The 21,310-nt window shown below is 44.4% G+C and overlaps 1 protein-coding gene across 1 annotated transcript in view; it reads right to left on the bottom strand.

The window, feature by feature from the left end:
- LOC124720446 (coiled-coil domain-containing protein AGAP005037) overlaps positions 1-21,310 on the bottom strand; it is a 992,798-nt gene that overhangs the window by 921,178 nt on the left and 50,310 nt on the right. Inside the window, exon 3 of the mRNA XM_047245796.1 lies at positions 15,037-15,208. Within this exon, the coding sequence (XP_047101752.1) occupies positions 15,037-15,208 (172 nt within the window). The remainder of the gene's footprint in view (positions 1-15,036; positions 15,209-21,310) is intronic.

Raw genomic sequence — 21,310 nt, 5'->3', positions numbered from 1 at the left:
TCCCTCTAACTAAAAATCATCTTATCTGTAAGATCTTGGTTGACATATTTGTCTCATAATGGGCGCCATCACGTAAATAAATAATCAAAAACCATCCCAAAAAAGAGAGAGAAGGAAAACAATGCTTAGGAAACATTTTCACTTTCATTTACCAAAGATGGAATTTTATATTCCACCATCTGTAAAAACAATCACATAGTAACTATCTGCATAATGTATAAATATTTTTAAGAATTCAATCACACAATGAAAAAGTAAGATATCAAAAAAAAGCACAGCAACCTCAGAAAGTAAATACCCACTTCATTTACATGAGCTTCTTTTCTTCCAAATAACCCATGCATTACAAGATTTGAAAATGAACAAACAAAGATCTTTCTCATGTTCTCATCATAGAAGCATCAAGAAAGCAATAAATCAATAATCTGTTAGCAATTGTTTCCCTGGATACTTGGTGAAAATTATATTGCAGCTAACACACAACTGTATCAAATATAGTAACTGCAATTAAATTTGTTCTTATTAATTTTTAACTACAGTCAATGGGAGAGCACTATTTCAATGACATTGTTTTTCAGATTGCAATAAATACTTATTACAGCACATAAAGAGACAAAAGATTTCTTGAGGAGCTGAAAACCAAAAGAAATTCAATGAAATATATTGTCAAAATATATTTTCTAATTACAGAGAAATATTGAGATATTAAAGATGGTGAAGTACATTAGTATAGCCAAACAAAACACATAAGCGAAATTATGTAACAAAATTGTTACAAAAGACATAGAAATTGACTGCCTTCTTCCATGATGATGATATTACATACACTTAGGAGGTGGTGTGAATATAGTTACACAAATGTACATCAGTTAGATATCACATAACGAAAAAGAGCCGCAGTATTATAAAAAATATGGCTTTTTGCTGCAGAAAGCACAAATGAAATTATTGAAATTCATCATTAAGAATTCATATAAAACTACAATAATACTCCGTTATTAATGCACTAATACATTTTGTTGTGATTCAATAATTTATGCATTTTATGCACTAAAATGTGTTATATGATTATTTGACAGTAGACAGTCAACTTCTGAAGTCACTCTAATGGGAAGGAACAATAAGCAATACATTTAATGATAGAGATATCAAGATAGGCTTTATATGGCGAGTTAAGATTAGTTGTGCAATAAAACTACCTAAGGGACAGGAAATGATGTTTAAAATGTGCTGTGTAGGTGCAATTCTCTTTACTATCTACGGTGCAAACAGGGATGTACAAGGGAAGCAGAAAGTGTGTAAGACAATTTCCATTGCTGTTTTGCATTCTGTGATGCTGGCTCTCTCACCTTATTCTCATGACCTCTATGCAAGATATACAATGATGAGAGCAGACTAATCACACAATCTTCTTTGAACACAGGTTCTTTAAACTTCCCAGCAGGGGTTTGTCGGAACTATGTTGCCTTCCTTCCGGAGATTCCCATTTATGTTCCATGAGCAGCTGTGTTACACCTTCCTATGAGCCATACCATCCTGTTACAATCCTAGCAATATGTCTCTAAATTTGTTCCATGTCTGCTGTCATGCCTAATTGGTAATGATTCGAAACACTTGAACAATAATCTAGAATTGGTCACACCAACATCTTGTATGTGTCATGTACAGGTCCATTGCATTTTCCTAAAACCCTGCCAACAAAGCCAAGTCTTAAACCTTCCCTTTACTGATTATATATGCTTGTCCCATATCATATCAGATCAGCCAAATGCTTATATGATGTCATGGAACAAGATGTTCAAGACTAATTTTGCAATTAGACACTATGGGCTTCTTTCTCTTTCCTATAGACAGGATCTCACATTTAAAGATAGTTACCACTCACTACATCAAATGCAAATTCTGTCCAAGTCCTTTCTGCAGTTCCTTAAAATCGTCTGAAGGCCAAACTTTGCAGTAGACAATATTGTCAGTGAATATCTCTTAGTACTGCTGATCCTTTCTGGTAAATTGGACATTAATTCCTTACTGAAAAAGTTCGAAGCTTTATTAATACTTAACCAGTTTTGATGGAATAAAAAACATTTTGTTCTTTAACTGATGAAACTTGTTGCATGATGTCTCATTTATGTCACTGTAGGTATCAGTGGCAGCTCATGACACAACACCTAACCTTGCGTGAGGCATCTCAGCTGGCATCCCGACACCAAGTATGGCTGTCTGCATTGCAAGCACATAGATGTTATCAAAATGAAAAAGGTCCTCATGGCTCGATATATATAAAGACTATAAGGAATTGCCACTTCAAAATAATGGGCACAGCATCTGTACCAGAGCTGTGGATGCACATTCACAGACAAAAATGTGGAAATGGTTCAAGTAATGATCACTCAAATTCGTCAGAAATCACAAAGACAGGCATGAGGGTGGTTTAACCTAACTCACGATTACAACTGTTCTGAAGAATGAGCTTAATTTTCATACAAGGGAAGGACATTACTGTAAAGAGTTACCATGAGAAGACTGTGACCATCAGCTGAAATAAGGGAAGGTGATGGTTTCTTGGTATGAATATTGAAAGCCCTGGGTTGATTCCAACCAAATTTGGCACAGAAATGGCAGACCTCATGAGTATCAGACTGGTGATTTATAACTTCTTAGTTCCAATAGGGGCAGAGATACGACCAAAAATGCCTTTTCGGCTGCCCTACACAACAGGCATATTGTGTGGGAACAGTATCAGCCTGCCAAATAAACCTGTTTTGCAGGACAGCCTACAGGTCAGGGACAAGAAATAGTTTTCTGTCCCCCAACATGTAGGCTGCCCTGCATGAAAGGTATGTTGTGTTAAGACTAGTATCTGCCTGTTTTATTGGACTTTGCTGCAGGGGCTACAAGTGTCGATGAGCGTGGCTGGGGACAGGTTGAGACAGATAGAGTGAGGGGAAGGACGAAATGGACTGAGAGAGAGGTGCAGGAGGAGATGTATGTGTTAGCTGGAAGGTGCAGAGGGGTAGTGGGCAGGTGGAAAAGGAAGAGAGGAGGGCAGAGATGGAAAGAGAGTGGGGGAGCTGGAGATGGTGAAGAAAGATATGGTCGGAGAGAAGTAGCAGAGGAAACAGACAAAGAGAGAGGCAGGAAGCCATGGAGACAGAGGTGTTTTTGAGGCACTCAATATTGTGGTCATCAGCGCCTATACTAGTTCCCAATCATTCCATTCCCAGTCTCGCCACATCTTGAATGATGCTGAGATGGTGAGAACAACACATACACCCAGACCATGGGCAAAGAAAATTCCCAACATGACTGGGAATCGAACCCATGTTCCAGAGGCAGCAACACTAGCCACTAGAGCACGAGCTGTGGACGGGAGGGGGAGGACGAGATAGACAGATAGAGGTGGGAGGATGAGGTGTGGACAGAGAAGGGGAGGAGAAGTTATTTTTAGCACACAGGTTGAACACATATGAAAGTGAGACCCTGTGGTCAGATGGGGACATGTTGAGTTAGGTAGCGAAGGGTATGGACAGAGCAAGGGGGAGAACGAAATAGACAGAGAGAGGGGGGCAGAGGGAGATGCATGAGTCAGCTGGAAGGTGCAGAAGGGTAGTGGGCAGGTGGAAAAGGGCGAGAGGAAAGCAGAGACGGAAAGAGAGAGGGAGAGGTGGTGATGGTCAGAGGGAAGTCAGGGAGAGAGAGAGGGAGAGGTGGTGATGGTCAGAGGGAAGTCAGGGAGAGGGAGAGGTGGTGATGGTCAGAGGGAAGTCAGGGAGAGGGAGAGGGGGAAACAGAGAAGGAAAGGAGGAGATGTGTTCAACATATGTGTCGAATACATATGCAGGTAGAGCGATGGGCAAGAGACTAGTTTTCAGTGAGATCATGTGGTCAGATGAGGTTGTGTTTCATGTTGCAGGGTCTGTTAACTGGCACAACTGTTATTATTGGGAAACAGAGGATCTGAGGATGGTTGTCGAAGAATCAACATACCCAAGGGTCACTGCATGTGTGGCATGACATCCATGTTGTCTACAAATGGGTCCATATCTTATTGGGGACACAACGGGCTTGAAGGCTACATTCACGATATTGTCCACAAGGGATGATTACAGTGACCTACTCTTTATGCAAGAAAAGGCCCTACATCCCTTTTCAAGGCCTGTCTTTACGACTGTAAGGTGGTTAATGTTTCTGGTGAAACATGTCTGCTAGGATGATGAAGCTGGAGTTGCTGATTCGTTTTGAAGCTGACACTGAATGGGCAGGTTGTGGCATCGGGACCAGACCTTTAATTGCTTAGCTGGCGCCACACTGGTGTAACCTTCTGATCTCAAAAAATAGAGTTCTTGCCAGCTACGTGGGAAGACAGTGGCCAAACCCTGCCTGCTGAGACATAGAAGTTGACAATAGCTTTATGCTGACAGCGGTTTGCTATTCAGGCTCACTGCCAAACATAGGAAAGATGGTTCTCAATGTACCTCTACGCATGCACAGGAAAGAAGAGTGACAATTTAAAACCTGAATAGTTTTTACTGTTTGTCACCATTTTCAGTAATTTATCAAATTCTCTCAAAATGTCGGTAGCCGAAATATGTTTCCAGGTATTGGTTCCTCAATATCTACACATCTACATCTATACTCCGCGAGCCACCTTACGGTGTGTGGCGGAGGGTACTTATTGTACCACTATCTGATCCCCCCTTCCCTGTTCCATTCACGAATTGTGCGTGGGAAGAACGACTGCTTGTAAGTCTCCGTATTTGCTCTAATTTCTCGGATCTTTTCGTTGTGATCATTACGCGAGATATATGTGGGCGGTAGTAATATGTTGCCCATCTCTTCCCGGAATGTGCTCTCTCGTAATTTCGATAATAAACCTCTCCGTATTGCGTAACGCCTTTCTTGAAGTGTCCGCCACTGGAGCTTGTTCAGCATCTCCGTAACGCTCTCGCGCTGACTAAATGTCCCCATGACGAATCGCGCTGCTTTTCGCTGGATCATGTCTATCTCTTCTATTAATCCAACCTGGTAAGGGTCCCATACTGATGAGCAATACTCAAGAATCGGACGAACAAGCGTTTTGTAAGCTACTTCTTTCGTCGATGAGTCACATTTTCTTATGTAAGAAATCATCATGAAGTTTCTTTTGTCTAAGGAATTTTGTTAATGGTGTCAAGTGTGACTGTAATTTCAAGGAAGTCTAAATAAAACTGATAAGGAAATCATGAATACACCAGCGGGTTGCCTGTTACCAAAGCGTCCTGAAGCAATTATCTGATTGTTTGCCATATTCTGTGTTTCTTTGTATGCGGCACATGATGTATACATCTCCTCGCATGGCGATCCTGGGAAGGTTAGTTGTGTTACAATGGCTAGACATCCATTCTTCGGGATGCTGGATGGCACATCTTGCACCCTCAAATGTCCTGCAAAGAGCCCTGGCCTAACTCCCTTCGACTTCTTCCTCTTGGGTTAAAGGGGAATTTTATTGTACACAACCAAAACCTGTTGACAAGTTGGAGAAGTGAATTCGCCAAGTTCTTGAAAACATGCTACTAGATTACCCACAGAAGTATGTCACAAATGTCCAAATTCCTTTACAGAAACTGATGAATAATTGTGGTGCTTATGCGGAATTTTAACAATGCGTAACTATTCTACCGCTTTAAGGAACAACATTTTTCACGTTGTATCAAAACTGGTTATTTATTATTTAAGTTATCACCAGTTTTCAGTCGGAACTTAATTTCTCCCAAGCCTGTATAATGAGAATGTTCGAGGTCTTATTATGCATTTTTGGGGTACACCCGACGTTACTTCCGTCTTTGTAGAACGTTCATCATACAGTGCAATGTGGTGAGTTCTCTTGGTCAATAATTCTTCGAGCCAACCACATACAGGCGAAATTAATGCTGGGCTGGAAAACATTTCATGCACCTTACGATATGCAATTGAACGTACATCATCCACCCAGGGGTGCAGATGATGTAAGTTGGGTAGTCTGCATTAAGGTGATTTAAATATTTTTCAGGGCATGGAATCAACCAGCAAACATCTGGCGCTGTTAAGCCCAGACCTTATCGAGAACTTACAGAATCTCTGTCAAGGCGACATTTAATTGATTTACATCTGAGCTCGCTATTGTGTGGCACCTCATACATTTGGGCTTACCAGTGTCAGTGAAAGCTCGAGAGAGACTACACGTGTAGACATGAAGATTTTAAATGTGGAGAAAGCAGAAGCCACTTTAAATTCAGCACTCTCTGGAAATAGCCAGGGCATTGTGCCACATATGAGAACAATGTTGACATAGAAAGAATTTCAGCATGCTGGAAAATGGGTCTCCACAGGTAGCCAAAAATCTAGAAGCACATGGCAAGCTATAGGCTAACAAATACAGTACAGGTACTAATTAACCAATGCTGAAGCTAAGCTATGAATGAAGAAAAGGCAGTGAGCACCAACTGCCTACACGACAAAGCACAACAGAAGCCAATTGTAGCAACTGTTCAGTTATTGTATCTAAACTATATCGCCATGAAAGCTAGGTACAACATTATTTGCAGTATCACACATCATGGCTGTAGAGGTATTCCATCACATCACCACCCTATTCGTTAGTGCAGCCAATCAAATCACTCAGAATATGTTATGTATGGCGTAAAAATAACAGGTATAAAAACACATCATCCAGAGTCTATATCTTTGATCGGTGGGTAAGTAAAATTTGTTGACTTTTCATGTTATAGTAGAAGCTTTTGTAAACTACAAAATAACGAATATCCAGCTATATTATAAGATAACAATGTGAAATTCATACTAGAAACACTCGCTGTCGTTTGGTCTAATTCCGAAATTACGCTGTTGGCAATTAAAACTGCAACACCAGTAGGTACAGATCAGGGACTTGCCACAGTGGTAACACCGGTTCCTGTCAGATCATCGAAGTTAAGTGCTGTCAGGTTTGGCTAGTACTTGGATGGGTGACCATGGAGGTCTGCCGAATGCTGTTAGCAAGCGGGTGTATTCAGTCCTTGTGAGGGCAATTTAGGAGATATTCGATTTAGAAGTAGCGCTTCCAGTCACAATGACTGACATTGGCTTCGAGCTGTGTGCTGACCACATGTCTCTCCATATGGTGGTTACCAGCTGTTAAATTTCTGGCATGTTAAGGCCAGTGGCTGTGTCCTATCTTTGCTGTCTCTGTGAGGTTATCTTTCAGCAAGATATCACAAGACCACCACCAGGGTGACACGGCGGTCGATCAGTACAATTGCGCCTTTCGAGGCCTGTTCAGATGGAGGAGGAGAAGGGAGTAAGTATACCAGGTAACGCAATTTTAGCTACTGCATGTATACAATAAAGCAGGAAGAATACACCATTGCATTTGTACATGACCTGGTGGCATACAATTTAGTACACAGAGATGCCACTTCCAGCAGAACTGATGGCCGCCTGACAGGTGCAGGTATGTCATTCTGTGCTGCTTCAGCTCTGTCCAAGTCTTCATCAATCACAGTACCTGGCAAGTCGTGTTGTTCTAGTCTTTTGACCACCCATGAATAGATGTCATTGGGGGGGGGGGGGGGTAACAGATCTGGAGAATGTCCTGGCTAGTGCAGTTGTAGAACACCATTTGTATCGAGGTATGTCAGGTCAGGGTAGGAGACATGTGGTCTTGTGATATCTTGCTGAAAGATAACCCCACAGAGACAGCAAAGATGGGACACAGCCACCGACCTTAAAATGCCAGAAATTTAACAGCTGGTAACCAAATTACCAGCTATGTGAACCAAGGGTGATCGTGTTGTATACCCAATGGCACTACATGGCATCACACCAGGAGTTGGGGCCATATGGTGATGACAAATGCAATCTGCAACATTCTTTCTCCTTGGAGCCTCCACACACAGTTATGTCCATTGTGATTATTAATGTAGAAAAGGGAGTCTACTAGAACAGACAAAGTGGTGCCACCCTTGTGTTCAGTGTCGACACTGTCAGTGCACCACTCTCTGCTACCACCCCAAGGAGAGCAGCAACAATGGTCACCTTGGTGTCAATGCAAGGTCCTCCATATGTCATCATACCGATTCTGTGCATACTTTTCTTGAAACAAGCCCATTTACTGAGTCGTCCTACGTGACATAGCTGTACAATCCCTCATGTCTAAGTGAACAGCACGTCTAACCTCTCCAGCACCAGTCACATGGGATTGTTGAGACCCTGCACAGCATTCAGTATGAGCCTCCTGAACCCATCAATTACTTATCTGCACAACAGTAACAGTATCTCGAGAAACATGAGCAGCAATATTGCAGAATGATAAACCACTTTCCCAACAGATCGTGATCCTGCCACTATCAAATTCCGACATGTGCTGGTGCCGAGCGAGGTGGCGCAGCAGTTAGCACACTGGACTCGCATTCGGGAGGACGACGGTTGAAACATGCGTCTGGCCATCCTGATTTAGGTTTTCCGTGATTTCCCTAAATCGCTTCAGATAAATTCTGGGATGGTTCCTGTGAAAGGGCACGGCTAACTCCCTTCCCTAGTTCGATGGGACCGTGATCTCGATGTTTGGTCCCCTCCCCCAAATGAACCAACCATGTGCTGGTACAGGTTTCTGCTTCCTACATGAGGCATAATATGGCCTTCTCACAAAGAACTTTCAAATGTGATTTATGAATTAGAAACCCATTACATAATTTCTCCTTATATACGGAATGTACAGAAAGCTGCATCTGCTCACTTTCTGCATTTGTACATGCACACGTGTAGTACACTTGATGGCCATTTGACATTTGTTGCGTTCGAGCTTTGTGGCGTTGCAGTTTTAATGGCCCACCAGGTTAGCTGAGAGCGCTAATGCTCTGCTCCCTGGACTCGGGTAGGCATGTCGGCCCAGAATCGAATCCGCCCAGCGGATTAACGATGAGGGCCAGTGTGCCAGCCAGCCTAGATGTTTTTAGGCGGTTTTCCACATCCCACAACGTGAACAACGGGCTGGTCCCCACCACCCCTGCCTCAATTACACAACTCGCAGGCATTTGAACACCTTCACACTATCCATGGATTACACTAGATGCAGACAGCTGGGGTACACTAATTCCATCCCAGGGGGTACAAGGTGGTGGCAGGATGGGTATCTGGCCACCCCTTAACATTCACATTGCCAAATCCGTACCTAACCACACTGACTCTGCACAACCACGGGATAAAGGCGCAAGTCAAAGAAAGAAAGAATGAAAGTATAGTTATGTTAACAGAAAGTGTAGTTACATTAATAGAAAAGGCACGGACTGTTGCAATTTTTTTCTTTAGTGATATTTCTGAAAACAGTGATGGTGCACTCAAGCCCTGATGGACAAAATACTATTTGTGTAATCCTTTTATCTATTACTTTGCATATAGCAGGGATGGCAAATAGTATTGGTTTTCCTCTAATGTGGAGGGTGCCATGCTGAACAGTTGCCAACCATCTACAGGAGCAGACAATGGGGTGGATGGAAAGAGGCAGAATGACAGAGAAAGAGAGAGGGAGAGAGAAGCGCTCCCTACCGCCAGTGGTGGCGGCCTGCGCGGGCTGCTGGTGGCCGCGGTGGTGGTGGTGCTGCGGCCTGGGCAGCACCGGCTGGTACACCACGTGCGGCACCATGGCGGGGTACGGGTACGCGAACAGCGGGGGGCCCGCCACTGCGCCGCCGCCCTTACCTGGGGGCCGTCACACCACACCACAACGTACCACACCGTACTCACTACGCTCTGACGTCTGCATTGGCTAACAGACACATTAGGTCCGGCACGTCACTGGGCCTGCAAGCTACTACTCTGACAATTTATAAGCAATAATTAAAAACTGAGCTCATTAGTCCAGGCCGAATGGTAACCGTACTACCATGCAAGTCATCACAATTACCTAGGCAGAAATAATGTTCATCATCAGAGCATCATTACTGTCGCTGGGGTCTGTTTGTCACTGTTGTACACTTTGTCATCATCACCATGTTCCATTTTCTTTGGTAACTGAAGAAAACTTCACGAGCAAAGATCGCTGAAAAAGCACTTTATTGCTTGACTGGTTTCGATAGGGCTGTGGCGTCTCTGGCACAGAGCGCCATATCTTTGACTCTTGGCTTCTTTGAACTGCTTTTGTTCTATCTCTCTCGGCGCGCAACTTGTGTTTCTGCCATGTTTGTTCTTCTTGCCTCAGTGTCTAATAAATGCATATACGATATTTAGAGTGTGTTATTACCAACCAACCATACGTGATAACCACAGGGCTATGCTGCCATTGCCGGGTCCGCATAAGGATGAACGTAAAATTCTGTTGCAGATTGACCGATGACAGCATAGCTCTGTCGAAACCAGTCATCCAGTTAAATGTTTAATTAATTATCTTGACTTCTGAAGTTTCCTTCAGTTATTGTACATTCCAAATCGCCCCCATACTGACAATGCCAGAGCGTTTTTCACACCTTTGCTCTCTTTCAAAGTTGTCCATTTCTTAATTGTTGTTATTAACGTTGTCATCATGATCGTCATTTATATTGTCATTGTCCTACTTCACTCTCTCTTTCCTTGCTGTCATGTATTTCATTATTATCGTCCTCTGAGTTGTCATTGTCCCTTTCATTGTTGTGGTCTGACTATAGTCATCACGTCAATTGTCGCAGTCTACATCATTATCATCATCTCTTGCATTGTTTTCCTCTAGTTCAATGCCGTTTGTTCATTGTTGTATATTTTATAATCTATTTCACTGTTAACACCACCTATTTCCACATAGTATATACCGTTGTCATGTCGCAGTCATCGTCTATTTCTGCATGGTGTACTTTGTCGACCCTACTTCGACATCATTTATATCATCGCTTTCCTCTAGTTTCCCATCGTCTGTTTTGTCACATTTGATGCCTTCACCATCGTCAATCTCAGCTTCGTCACCTATTTCGCCATCGTTTTCGTCGTCGTCGTGTTCCTCTATTTTGTCGTCTTCAGTTTGGCTGTGATCGTCGTGTAATACGACATCGTCTCACTCTTTGTTGTCTTCCATTATTTTCCTGTCGTGTTTTGTACTGTTGTCGTCTATTTCAACGTCGTTTATTTGGTCGTCATCGTACTGCTTACGTCGTTACCAACTGTTGTCATCGACACTATTTTGATTCTTCATTCTGTCTTATGAAATCGTCCTGGTCAATTTTATGTGATCACATAATTGAGGATGTCCCTTCATGCGTTATCAGCGCAAGAATGTGTGTGTGTGTGTGTGTGTGTGTGTGTGTGTGTGTGGTTTCTCACTGGTCACTGCACGTTACTACCACAACACGTACAACACTGAAAAAGAAAATACATCAAGTTTTATATCCAAAAGGCACGTAAAGAAGTTTTTCTCACATTAAGGCTGCACTGCAGAAGAAGTATTATCCGTTCTGCGGAAACATAGTTATTATTTCCCACAACATAAGAACAGGCAATTGGCCCCTGGAAACTGAAGAGACACAGGGAAACCAGTGCACCAATCAAAACCACTTCTCACAAATCGACGAGCCAAATGAAAAGTTAGCAAATTTATGTAATAGAAAGTTACTCGGTAACAATGTGGAGAAATGAAACCAATGATGATGCCTTTTGTTAGATTAGGCAGTACATGTCTGGGGTGAATACGAATCACAGATGCACAACAGGCGATATTTTAACCGAATGGATCATTAAGCAAGTAACTAGGCATCTGTACGGGAATAGCAAGAGCATCACAATGTAGTCTGGCAGGGCTTCACTTGGTGATGAACTGATACTGCTCTGAGTCGATATGAAAACCAGTTTTCGTTGTAATTTTTTTTATGCTGTCCCACGTGTGTAGAGGTGACAAGGTAAAGCAGATATTGTTTCCTTTGCCTTCCAGTTGTGATGATGGCGAAAGCTGACAGACACTGGTTAGGAACGTAAAACAGTTTCTGTTATTGTGCCAAAGAAAATACTGAGTTTACAGTATAAAGTCAAACACTATCTGGACGACAGAACTTTCTTTTTTTTTTTTTCCAAAAACTTAAGGTAGAGCTTCTCTGGACAGTACCGAGACGCAGCATGGCTGAGAGAACAGAAAAGTGACTCATTCCGTGCCAAATGGTCTAGCCTCCCCCCTTTAGCGTCCCACATTTCGTCGAAAGTCCAACACGTACCAAACGTAACACCAACAATTTTTAGCTCTTAGGTGCAGCACTTTTCTTGAGACACTCGTCCAAGTGAGGGTGGTCAAAATCTTCTGCACAACATATTTCGTCATTTCTGACAAATGATTACAAAGTTGATTAAATCTTTTTCGTGTTATTAGCCGAGTCGTCTCGCCGCAACGTTTCGACAAGTTTTCTATTTCTTGTCGTCTGGTGAACTGTCGGGTCATGACCGGTTTGTCCTTTTATAGCCTCTAGATCGCAGACATCTCTTTTTCTGAATGAGATTTTCACTCTCCAGCGGAGTGTGCGCTGATATGAAACTTCCTGGCACATTAAAACTGTGTGCCGGACCGAGACTCGAACTCGGGACCTTTGCCTTTGGCGTGCAAGTTCTCTACCAACTGATCTACCCAAACACGACTCACGCCCCGTCCTCACAGCTTTACTTCTGCCAGTACCTCGTCTCCTACCTTCCAAACTTTACAGAAGCTCTCCTGCGAACCTTGCAGAACTATCACTCCTGAAAGAAAGGATACTGTGGAGACATGGCTTGGCCACAGCCTGGGGGATGTTTCCAGAATGAGATTTTCACTCTGCAGCGGAGTGGGCGCTGATATGAAACTTCCTGGCAGTTTAAAACTGTGTGCCGGACCGAGACTCGAACTCGGAACCTTTGCCTTTCTGCGGGCAAGTGGGTAGGTAGGAGACGAGGTAATGGCAGAGGTAAAGCTGTGAGGACGGGGCGTGAGTCGTGCTGGGGTAGCTCAGTTGGTAGAGCACTTGCCCGCGAAAGCCAAGGTCCCGAGTTCGAGTCTCGGTCCGGCACACAGTTTTAATCTGTCAGGAAGTTTCATCTCTTTTCCTGATGGCCGCGGTGAGGGTTGGGGATGGGGGCACCTGTGTAGAGGGAGGTCTAGGCGCCGAGTCTGGGAGCTGCCTGTCTATTCCGTCCGTTGCCTACGCAACTTTCGAATGAAAGCGTTCCTTACGAACGCCAATACCCATAGGGAGTTCCGCTAGAAAGCGTTGTCCCAGTCGACAAAATCATTGTGTAGTCTTATTTCCACTGGTTCTTTGATGACTGAATGCCAGAATTCATTAGCTTAGCGTACTACCTTTGTCTGATCAAAAACAAACGTGCGTCCTTTGTTTATGCCGTGCACTGCCATTGCAGGCTTTTCAGTCTGACCAAGGCAAACACTTGTTCTGAACAGAACTGTGATATGCATCGCTGCGTCTGCCCAATGTACCGCCATGCCACACTCGCAACAGATGCTGTAGACACCTGGTCATGCAGTCCATCGGGCAGATACTGTGATGCATCTCGCAGTGCTGTTCAGAAAACGTGTAGAGCGTTTGAGTCAGCGAAACTGACAAGTCTGCAGTTGCGGAGTACAACATCAACAAAAGAAGCACGTTTGTTTTTGAACAGACAACGGTGGTGTGTCTAGGTAATGGATTGTGGCATTTGGTCATCAAAGAGACAGTGGAAATAAGCGTGCACAGCGATTTTGTCAACCAGGATAAGGCGTTAGTAAAAATACGCCAGGAACGCTCGGATGAGAAAGTGGTGGAGGCAGCGTCAACTCCACCCTGCCAGCATTGGGACTTGACACCTGGAACCAACTTAACACTGCCACTACTGGGAATCGACCTCCAGAGCCAAGTTCACCCTGGCAGCACTAGGACTCGACATCCGGAGCCAATTTCATACTATCAGCACCAGGAATCGATACCTGGAGCGAACTTCACGCTTCCGGCACTGGGACTACACACCCAGAGCCAACTTCATCCTGTCAGCAATGGGACTCGACACCTGGAACCAACTTCACCCTACCACGACTGGGGCTTGAGCTCCAGAGCCAACTGCACCCTGCCAGCACCAGTATTTGATACATGGAACCTATTTCACCCTATCGCGACTGGGACTTGAGCTCCAGAGCTAACTGCACCCTGCAAGCACCAGGACTTGACACCTGGAACCAACTTAACACTGCCACTACTGGGAATCGACCTCCAGAGCCAAGTTCACCCTGCCAGCACTAGGACTCGACATCCAGAGCCAATTTCATACTATCAGCACCAGGAATCGATACCTGGAGCGAACTTCACGCTTCCGGCACTGGGACTACACACCCAGAGCCAACTTCATCCTGTCAGCAATGGGACTCGACACCTGGAACCAACTTCGCCCTACCACGACTGGGGCTTGAGCTCCAGAGCCAACTGCACCCTGCCAGCACCAGTATTTGATACCTGGAACCTATTTCACCCTATCGTGACTGGGACTTGAGCTCCAGAGCTAACTGCACCCTGCAAGCACCAGGACTTGACACGTGGAACCAACTTGACCCTACCATGACTGGGACTTGAGCTCTGGAGCCAAATGCAACCTGCCAGCACCAGGAATCGACACCTGGAACCAACTTCACCCTACCATGACTGGGACTTGAGCTCTGGAGCCAACTTCACCCCGCCAGCTTCGGGACTCGATACCCGGAGCCAACTCCACTCTGCTGAAGGCACGCGATTCACTCTCCTGTTGATCTCTTGGGAGAGGACTGCGTAGTCCAGTGTCTGTAAAGGGATGAACTGAGCACCAACACAACACCAATTGAAGATGGCAAATAGGAAAGTCATTGAAATGTTGCGACAAGACGACATTACGTCTCGGTTGATAAGCCAAGTTTTCATCAATGAAATTCGTCAGGGAAGCCTGGATTCCCAAAAAATTACATAGTGGTAAAGAGTGGTCTCCCCTATGAAATTTGCTGCATCAGCTCACTGCAAAGTGTAGTTAGTAGTCAAAATACAAACTGAATAGTGTGATTACTGTGACCACTAAGTCTGTAGGATGGCTCACCTAGAGGCCGCTCCAGGGTCTTGGACGGGGTGCGAACCACGGGCAAGCTGGAGCGCTGCTTGCCGCCTCGTCGGAAGCCCGTCGAGCTGGTCTCCACCTCCGACATGATGCCCGGGTCGTCGTCGAACAGCATGGCCGACGGCAGCGGCGGGTACCCGCGCGGCAGCGGAGACTGCACAGGGCACACGGCAACGCGTCACAAACAACACTGCAAGTCCAACTCTACACAAGGCAGCAGACTAGCCAGCAACACACACAATTCCAAGCCAAACAGCCCTCTGCCACTCATTCCCCACATCCAATTCTCCGCACAGAAGCAAGAACTGGGAATCCACACCACCACGTGTTGAAAAACCCTCCAGCACTCACTCACTCACTCACGCACTCCGCAAGCCTAACGACACTGATGAGCCAAAACATTATGAGCACCGCCCACCACGACACTGGACCCCACCTGGTGGCGCTGTTGGCACGTGACGCAATAACAAAAGCATGTGAGCGGAGCAGACACCGACATGGGATCAGCCTACATCTACATATACATGATTACTCTGCAATTCACATTTAAGTGCTTGGCAGAGGGTTCATCGAACCACAATCATCCTATCTCCCTACCATTCCACCCCCGAAAAGCGCGCGGGAAAAACGAACACCTAAACCTTTCTGTTCGACCTCTGATTTCTCTTATTTTATTTTGATGATCATTCCTACCTTTGTAGGTTGGGCTCAACAAAATATTTTCGCGTTCGGAAGAGACAGTTGGTGACTGAAATTTCGTAAATAGATCTCGCCGCGACGAAAAACGTCTTTGCTTTAATGACTTCCATCCCAACTCGCGTATCATATCTGCCACACTCTCTCCCCTATTACGTGATAATACAAAACGAGCTGCCGTTTTTTGCACACTTTCGATGTCCTCCGTCAATCCCACCTGGTAAGGATCCCACACCGCGCAGCAATATTCTAACAGAGGACGAACGAGTGTAGTGTAAGCTGTCTCTTTAGTGGACTTGTTGCATCTTCCAAGTGTCCTGCCAATGAAACGCAACCTTTGTCTCGCCTTCCCCACAATATTATCTATGTGGTCTTTCCAACTGAAGTTGTTCGTAATTTTAACACCCAGGTACTTAGTTGAATTGACAGCGTCGAGAATTGTACTATTTATCGAGTAATCGAATTCCAACAGATTTCTTTCGGAACTCGTGTGGATCACCTCACACTTATCGTTATTTAGCGTCAACTGCCACCTGCCACACCATACAGCAATCTTTTCTAAATCGCTTTGCAACTGATGCTGGTCTTCGGATGACCTTACTAGACGGTAAATTGCAGCATCATCTGCGAACAACCTGAGAGAACTGCTCAGATTGTCACCCAGGTCATTTATATAGATCAGGAACAGCAGAGGTCCCAGGACGCTTCCCTGGGGAACACCTGATATCACTTCAGTTTTACTCGATGATTTGCCGTCTATTACTACGAACTACGACCTTCCTGGCGGGAAATCACGAATCCAGTCGCACAACTGAGACGATACCCCATAGGCCCGCAGCTCGATTAGAAGTCGCTTGTGAGGAACGGTGTCAAAAGCTTTCCGGAAATCTAGAAATACGGAATCAACTTGAGATCCCCTGTCGATAGCGGCCATTACTTCGTGCGAACAAAGAGCTAGCTGCGTTGCACAAGAACGGTGTTTTCTGAAACCGTGCTGATTACGTATCAATAGATCGTTCCCTTCGAGGTGATTCATAATGTTTGAATACAGTGTATGCTCCAAAACCTTACTGCAAACTGACGTCAATGATATAGGTCTGTAGTTCGATGGATTACTCCTACTACCCTTCTTAAACACTGGTGCGACCTGCGCAATTTTCCAATCTGCAGGTACACATCTATCGGTGAGCGACCGGTTGTATATGATTGCTAAGTAGGGAGCTATTGTATCAGCGTAATCTGAAAAGAACCTAATCGGTATACAATCTGGACCTGAAGACTTGCCCGTATCAAGCGTTTTGAGTCGCTTCGTAACCCCTAAGGTATCTCCTTATGCTAGTAGCTGTTCGTGTTTCAAATTCTGGAATATTCCATTCGTCTTCGCTGGTGAAGGAATTTCGGAAAACTGCGTTCAATAACTCCGCTTTAGCGGCACAGTCGTCGGTAACAGTACCATCGGCACTGCGCAGCGAAGGTATTGACTGCGTCTTGCCGCTTGTGTACTTTACATACGACCAGAATTTCTTCGGATTTTCTACCAAATTTCGAGACAATGTTTCGTTGTGGAACTTATTAAAGGCATCTCTCATTGAAGCCGGTGCCAAATTTTGCGCGTCTGTAAATTTATCCAATCTTCGGGATTTCGCGTTCTGCTGAACTTCGCATGCTTTTTCCGTTGCCTCTGCAACAGCGTTCGGACCCGTTTTGTGTACGATGGGGGGATCACTTCCATCTCTTATGGGCTGCAAATGGGGAAATCCATTGAGATAAGCGACTTTAACAAAAGAAAGATTATTATTGCGCAGGGACTGTGAACGGTTATCTCGAAAACGGCGAAGCTGTTGGAATGTTCGCGTGCTACTGCCGTGAGCATCTACAGAAAGAGAAGGGCAGTGAGACTACCACTAGGCGCTAAATGATTGGACGTCCACGAATCTTCACAGAACATTGGGTTCGGAAGCTTGTCTGCTCTGTAAACTAGGATAGATGTTGATTTGTGCCATCTCTGCCGAAAAGAGCACAATGCCGGTGCACGCTCAAGTGTTTCGGGGGGCACCGTTCATCGTACATTGTCGAACTTTGAGCTCCTCAGATTAGATTACATTAGTTTTTCGTTCCATAGATGCTGAGGAGATTCTCGTGGATGTGGAACATATCAATATTTATTTTAAGCTGAAATAACAATACTAATAGTATGAATATATTAGTTTCTATTAAAAAATTCGTCAATGGAGTAGAAGGAGTAGGCCACTAGTAAGTCTTTCAGTCTCATTTAAACTTATTTTTATTTGTAACCAAATTTTTTATGTTTGCTGGCAAATTATTGAAGATCCGTGTTCCTGACAAGGCAGCCTCCCATCGCACCCCCCTCAGATTTGGTTGTAAGTTGGCACAGTGGATAGGCCTTCAAAAACTGAACGCAGATCAATCGAGAAAACAGGAAGAAGTTGTGTGGAACTATGAAAAAAAATAAGCAAAATATGCAAACTGAGTAGTCCATATGCAAGATATGCCACATCAAGCATAATGTGAGCTCAGGAGCGCCGTAGTCCCGTGGTTAGCGTGAGCAGCTGCGGATCGAGAGGTCCTTAGTTCAAGTCTTCCATCGAGTTAAAAGCTTACTTTCTTTATTTTCGCAAAGTTATCATCTGTCCGTTCGTTCATTGACGTCTCTGTTCACTGTAATAAGTTTAGTGTCTGTGTTTTGCGACCGCATCGCAAAACCGTGCGATTAGTAGACGAAAGGACGTGCTTCTCCAGTGGGAACCGAAAACATTTGATCGCAAGGTCATAGGTCAACCGATTCCTACACAGGAAAACACGTCTGATATATTCTATACGACACTGGTGACGGCATGTGCGTCACATGACAGGAATATGTTGTCGACCCACCTAACTTGTACATTTGGCGAATGGGTAAAAAGATCCTCCTACCTTGACCGATTTAGGTTTTCTTGTGGATGTGATAATCACTCCCAAAAAATGATGAAAACATAAGAGTTTGTCACATAAACTGCAACAAATGAATGCAACAGTTTCACAGTCGCACATTTTTTCCCTGTGCTCTGTCAAAACATATGTCTTTAACGTTTTAAAATTTTTCCATGTGTAGACCGCCAAATCCTGCATATGTCCAAGCAAATCTGAACATTTCCTGGAATTTTGGAGAGCGAAGTTGATTTTTTGAAAAATTACAGTTTTCACTCGAGGGAAGACTTGAACCAAGGACCTCTCGTTCCGCAGCTGCTCACGCTAACCACGGGACCACAGCGCTCATGATTTCACACTACCCTTAATGTTGCCTATCTTGTGCATGGACTACTCAGTTTGTATTTCTTGCTTATTTTTTTCATAGTTCCACACAATTTCTTCGTGATTTCTCGATTGATCTGTGTTCAGTTTTTCAAGGCCTATCCACTGTGCCAACTTATACCTAAATCTGAGGGGGGTGCGATGGGGAGGTTCCCTTGTGAGTAGTGGACCCCTTTTTGAACTGAAGTAAGTGCTTTTAAGACGTTGTGCAGATCATTTTTGTTCCTGGCATTGTATGTATGAACAGAGCTATTTGTTGGAAAAAGAGGTATATTATTTAGGACAAATTTCATTAAGGAGTAAATATACTGAGAGGCAGTAGTTAGTATACCCAGTTCTTTGGAGAGGTTTCTACAGGACATCCGTGAATTTACTCCACAAATAATACGTATTACACACTTTTGCACTCTGAAAACTTTTGTTGACTTGAAGAGTTACCCCAAAATATTATACCATATGACATTATGGAATGAAATTAGGCAAAGTGTGCAAGCTTTTTCATTTTTATGTCGCCTATGTCAGCTAACACCCGAATTGCAAATACAGATTTGTTAAGGCGTTTCTGCAGTTCTGTGGTGTGCTCCTCTCAACTGAATTTATTATCAAGTTGTAATACCAGGAATTTAAGACTGTCAACCTCTTCTATCTGCTCTTCTTCATACTTTATGCATATGCTGGGTGGAAACCTGTTACAGGTTCTGAATTGCATATAGTGAGTCTTTTCGAAGATTAACGTCAGTGAGTTGGCTTTAAACCATTTATTAATATCCATGAAAATATCATTAGCAGATCTTTCTAGAACTACACTCGACATACTATTTATTGCAATACTTGTGTCATCTGCAAAGAAAACGAACCCTGCTTCCGGCAGTGTAACTGATGAGAGATCATTAATGTACACAAGAAAAAGCAATGGCCCTTACATGGATCCTTGTGGGACACCACATGTAATTTCTTCCTATTCTGATGATGACAGATGACTTACTTCTGACATCATTTGTTTCCTGTTAGCGAGGTATGACTTGAACCATTTTTCAGCACTGCCCGTGACACCGCAGAATTCTGTTTGTGCACCTGCACAGAAGAAGATGGTCAAATGGCCGGTGAGCCTTAACTATACTACTGGCCATTAAAATTGCTACACCAAGAAGAACTGCAGATGATAAACGGGTATTCATTGGACAAATATATTATACTAGAACTGACATGTGATTACATTTTCACGCTATTTGGGTGCATAGATACTGAGAAATCAGTACCCAGAACAACCACCTCTGGCCGTAATAACGACCTTGATACGCCTGGGCATTGAGTCAAACAGAGCTCGGATGGCGTGTACAGGTACAGCTGCCCATGCAGCTTCAACACGATACCACAGTTCGTCAAGAGTAGTGACTGGCGTGTTGTGACGAGCCAGTAGCTCGGCCACCATTGACCTGACGTTTTCATTTGGTGAGAGATCTGGGAATGTGCTGGCCGGGGCAGTAGCCGAACATTTTCTGTATCCAGAAAGGCCCGTACAGGACCTGCAACATGCGGTCGTGTATTATCCTGCTGAAATGTAGGGTTTCGCAGGGATCGAATGAAGGGTAGAGCCACAGGTCGCAACATATCTGAAATGTAACGTCCACTGCTCAAAGTGTCGTCAATGCGAACAAGAGGTGACCGAGACGTGTAACCAATGGCACCCTATACCATCACACCGGGTGATACGCCAATATGGCGATGACGAATACACGCTTCCGATGTGCGTTCACCGCGATGTCGCCAAACACGGTTGCGAGCATCATGATGCTGTAATCTGAGCCTGGATTCTTCCGAAAACATGACAGTTTGCCATTCGTGCACCCAGGTTCGTCGTCGAGTACACTATCGCAGGTGCTCCTGTCTGTGATGCAGCGTCAAGGGTAACCGCAGCCACGGTCTCCGAACTGATAGTCCATGCTGCTGCAAACGTCGTCGAACTGTTCGTGCAGATGGTTGTTGTCTCGCAAACGTCCCCATCTGTTGACTCAGGGATCGAGACATGGCTGAATGCGTTACAGCCATGCGGTTAAGATGCCTGTCATCTCGACTGCTAGTCATACGAGGCCGTTGGGATCCAACACGGCGTTCCGTATTACCCTCCTGAACCCACCGATTCCATATTCTGCTAACAGTCATCGGATCTCGACTAACGCGAGCAGCAATGTCGCGATACAATAAACCGCAATCGCGATAGGCTACAATCCGACCTTTATCAAAGTCG

Source organism: Schistocerca piceifrons, chromosome 11 (assembly GCF_021461385.2).
Source record: "Schistocerca piceifrons isolate TAMUIC-IGC-003096 chromosome 11, iqSchPice1.1, whole genome shotgun sequence".
Lineage (NCBI taxonomy): Eukaryota > Metazoa > Arthropoda > Insecta > Orthoptera > Acrididae > Schistocerca > Schistocerca piceifrons.
This window is presented reverse-complemented; position numbering and strand designations above follow the sequence as displayed.